This window comes from Orycteropus afer, unplaced genomic scaffold (assembly GCF_000298275.1).
Source record: "Orycteropus afer afer isolate SDZICR_OR568_19922 unplaced genomic scaffold, OryAfe1.0 scaffold00008, whole genome shotgun sequence".
In the NCBI taxonomy this organism is placed as follows: domain Eukaryota; kingdom Metazoa; phylum Chordata; class Mammalia; order Tubulidentata; family Orycteropodidae; genus Orycteropus; species Orycteropus afer.
This window is the reverse complement of record NW_006921595.1, coordinates 24,584,495-24,587,935: the sequence shown is the minus strand read 5'-3', so window position 1 is coordinate 24,587,935 and position 3,441 is coordinate 24,584,495. Positions and strand designations below refer to the sequence as shown.

The 3,441-nt window shown below is 34.0% G+C and overlaps 1 protein-coding gene across 1 annotated transcript in view; it reads right to left on the bottom strand.

Annotated features, from left to right (window-relative positions):
* DGKB (diacylglycerol kinase beta) overlaps positions 1-3,243 on the bottom strand; it is a 913,416-nt gene extending 910,173 nt beyond the window's left edge. The window contains exon 1 of the mRNA XM_007946219.1: positions 3,174-3,243. Coding sequence (XP_007944410.1) covers positions 3,174-3,243 — 70 coding nt within the window. The remainder of the gene's footprint in view (positions 1-3,173) is intronic.
* Positions 3,244-3,441: the final 198 nt, after the last annotated feature.

Below are 3,441 nucleotides of genomic sequence, written 5' to 3'. Positions count from 1 at the left end.
TTTTTTTTTTTTTTTTTTGCTATTAACAGATCGCTTGTTCATGTGTCTTCTTGTAAAATTAATTTTAATGTTTTACACTCACCATGTCACTTTGTACTACTGATAGCTTGTCTCCTCATAAAGTTGCTTTAACATTTTACCTTCACTTTGTCACTTAGTGCTACCTATTTATTGAACTCTCATAAATTTGTCTTGGTAAAATATAAGTTTTACATTTATGATAATATCATAATCACTTCCCTTAGACATTCCCATAAATTGGTTCCTGTGATATAAGTAATTGTACTCAATATTCCTCAACCAATAAAAGTAGCCACCTACATTATATTTAGTTCTTTAGTAGAAATGTCTATCTGCTTACAAATACAAAGAAAACTTAAATGTCTGAGCAAAAGTACTTATAAATGATACTGTAGCTAGTTATCATGGAAATAATTTACTTATGGTATGTTAATCATTCTATAAGTACATTTTGTTTAAAGTGCCCAGGCACTAGAAATATATTTTAATAATCAAGCCAAGTTCAATATAATCTAAACCAAATTCAATGTTTCCTTTGCTCCTTTAACTGAATTTTCCACATGTGTATTGTCACCAAAATCTTCCATGTAAAAGCTAGAGTTACATTAGACTAAATTAGATTTATTCTCTCTCTCTCTCCCGCCCTCCCTCCCCCCATCTCTCTCTCTCATGATTTCCTACATTTTATTACTTGCCAAGCTCTGCTTTATTAGTTCTAATGCTAAAATAACTGAATCTTCACTTCTCTAGTCATTTTTCGTCACTCACATTATATAGTCTATTCCAATAGTCTCCTAACTGGACTGCCTCTAACATCTTTCCATTACCATATACCACTTTCCGTTTCCAAATTAAACTCTATGAAACATAGCATTGTTCATGTCACTCTACTACATAAAACCCTACAATGACTCCTCACTGCCTATCTCAACCATCTAAGCTCAGTATTCCAGACTTTGATACCATCTCATTTTTTTTTTATAATAGAATTGACTCTACTTACCTTTTAATTCACAGTGTGACTAATTGTGGCTCATTGCTATTCCTCACATATGTGTTGAATTTTTATATTTATCCTGATTACTTTCTATTCCTTTTACATACTCTTAGTTTTTAACTTTCATTTCTAACTCCTCTTGTTTCTTAAAAACTTCACCTTCTTCCTTCTTTCCTCATCTCCAATTGAATTATAAAACATAAAGAATGCTCAACTGTGTAGCAGTTACAATATTCTACCTAGATACAGAGTCATTTATCCATTAGTTTCTAGTCTCCATAAAACTGTAAATTCCTTGGAGAAAGGGTCCACGTCAGTTTATATTTGTATTTCCTTCAGCACCAAGCAGAATGCTGTCCCTAAAGAAGAGGCTCAGAAATATTTACTTAATGATTAGTAATTTTACAATAGCAAAGACCATATAGAAATTAGAAACCACTTAATTCAGAAATTATTGTGTATAAGAATGCAGACAAGAATTCAGCCACTCTAGGCCAAATTTTCTTTATATGATAAATGGATTAATTGTGTTTTTGGTGGCCCAGTTTTGAGTATGAGCACAATTTCATGTCAAAAAATTCTACTTTCACATGATCCCAGTTGTACTTTTATTGTTATTGACTAAGAAAATGGTCATGTCCATAAGGATTTTCAAATACCTGCCAACAACCTTATGCCTTGCAATACCTAGACCCTTGAGCACCTGTGAAACTGGTACTTTCAGATAATATACATTAATATTCACTAATGTTCCTGACTCATAACATGGACCCTATGAATATCAGTGTTATTATTCACTGTTATTTTTTTTTTTTTTTGCCAGAATTTTTTTTTTTTTAATTGTGATTTGGGTGAAGATTTACAGAGCAAATTCAGTTTCCATACACGAGTTCACATACACTTTGTATCACGACACTGACCACAGTTTATCACAATGCAACAGCTCCCCTCTTATTCCTCCCCATAGTTACCTCTTCCCAGTGTCCATCCTTCCATGCACTCCTGCCCCTAAGCTGTCTCCTTGTACATAAGCACCCCTTCTTTCTCCCATGATTGCACCTGCTTTTCACTACTTCAAATTCCTTTCCTGATTTTCTCATCCTCTCTCATAATAATAATCAACTCATTCCTGACATCCATTCCCTATGTGCAAAGCTTCTAGAGAGCATTGCAGCTCGTTCCATTTTTGCCTCTTTCACTATTAAGTGCTTTTCATTCTTTCCCTGTTTTTCACACCTTGCATTTTACTTCCCCAGTCATGATGTTGTTTCCTCCACTCTCACCATTCTTTTAAACTTTCTATGTCTTACTTCTCTAATCCTCATTCAAACCTTGTGCCTTGTGTGTCTGATTTTTGGTTCCTTCCCTCTTCCCTTTTCAAAACATCAACCCAGCTGTTAATCATGTTTATCATCGCACCTCTATTGTGAATTAGAAATATTCCTGAAAATCTATGGTAAAATCAAATAATTTTTAAACCAATTGTGCATGTCTAAATAAATGTAATATTTAAAAATAGCATACTATAAAGTGAATTGATATGGCCTATCTTTTATATATTGACTCATTTATAACTGGCTTTTATTCTTCCTTTTACTTCTTCATTACTGTCTTTCTGCTCCTGCTTATCCTACTTGTCTGTTACAATATTTTAGGTCTCTATTCTCCCTCTCAATTTGTCCCTTTACTCTATAGCTATGATAGCTGGGGTGTTTCCAAGTTTAGTTTTGACTAACATCTTAGTTTTTTTATTGTCAAGATTTGATAGTTAAATTTAGCTATTCTTTCTCTCATTCTGGGAAAAAAAAAAAAAAAAAACTCAACTGTCATCAAGTCTGTTCTGACTCATAGCAACCCTTCCTTGTGTTTCTGAGATGGTATCTCTACAGAAGTAGATTGCCCAATCTTCCTTCTGAGGAGTGGCTGGTGGGTTTGAACTGCCAGCCTTCTGGTTAGCAGTCAAATGCCTTAGGCACTATGTCACCAGAGCTCCTAGGTAGTCTCAACTCAACCTCACTAACGAACACAAAAAAATACATTAACATCTATTCCCATGATAAACAGTATGTTATGTCTTCTTAAAGATGAATGATGGCATCTTTTATTTTATCTTTTAAATGCCAAATAAAATTATATTAGCAATATATATACTTACACTCAGCATATTTCTGAAGTTGTGAAAATTCTGAGGGGCTGAGATGGGCCCACTTTTCCTGGTTTGTCATTGTGGTGATGAGGAGTTCACTTACATACCAGATGAGGGAGTATTTATTCAGATGTCTGGCAGAACTCTACACATCAAAGATTCCACATGGCATGTTTCATGATAAAATACCTCAAGCTTTCAAAATATGCAATCTGTCAACATGAAACCACTGTGGATGTGAGTTTGTAGTTTCAATAAGGTATTAAAGCACTGCAGA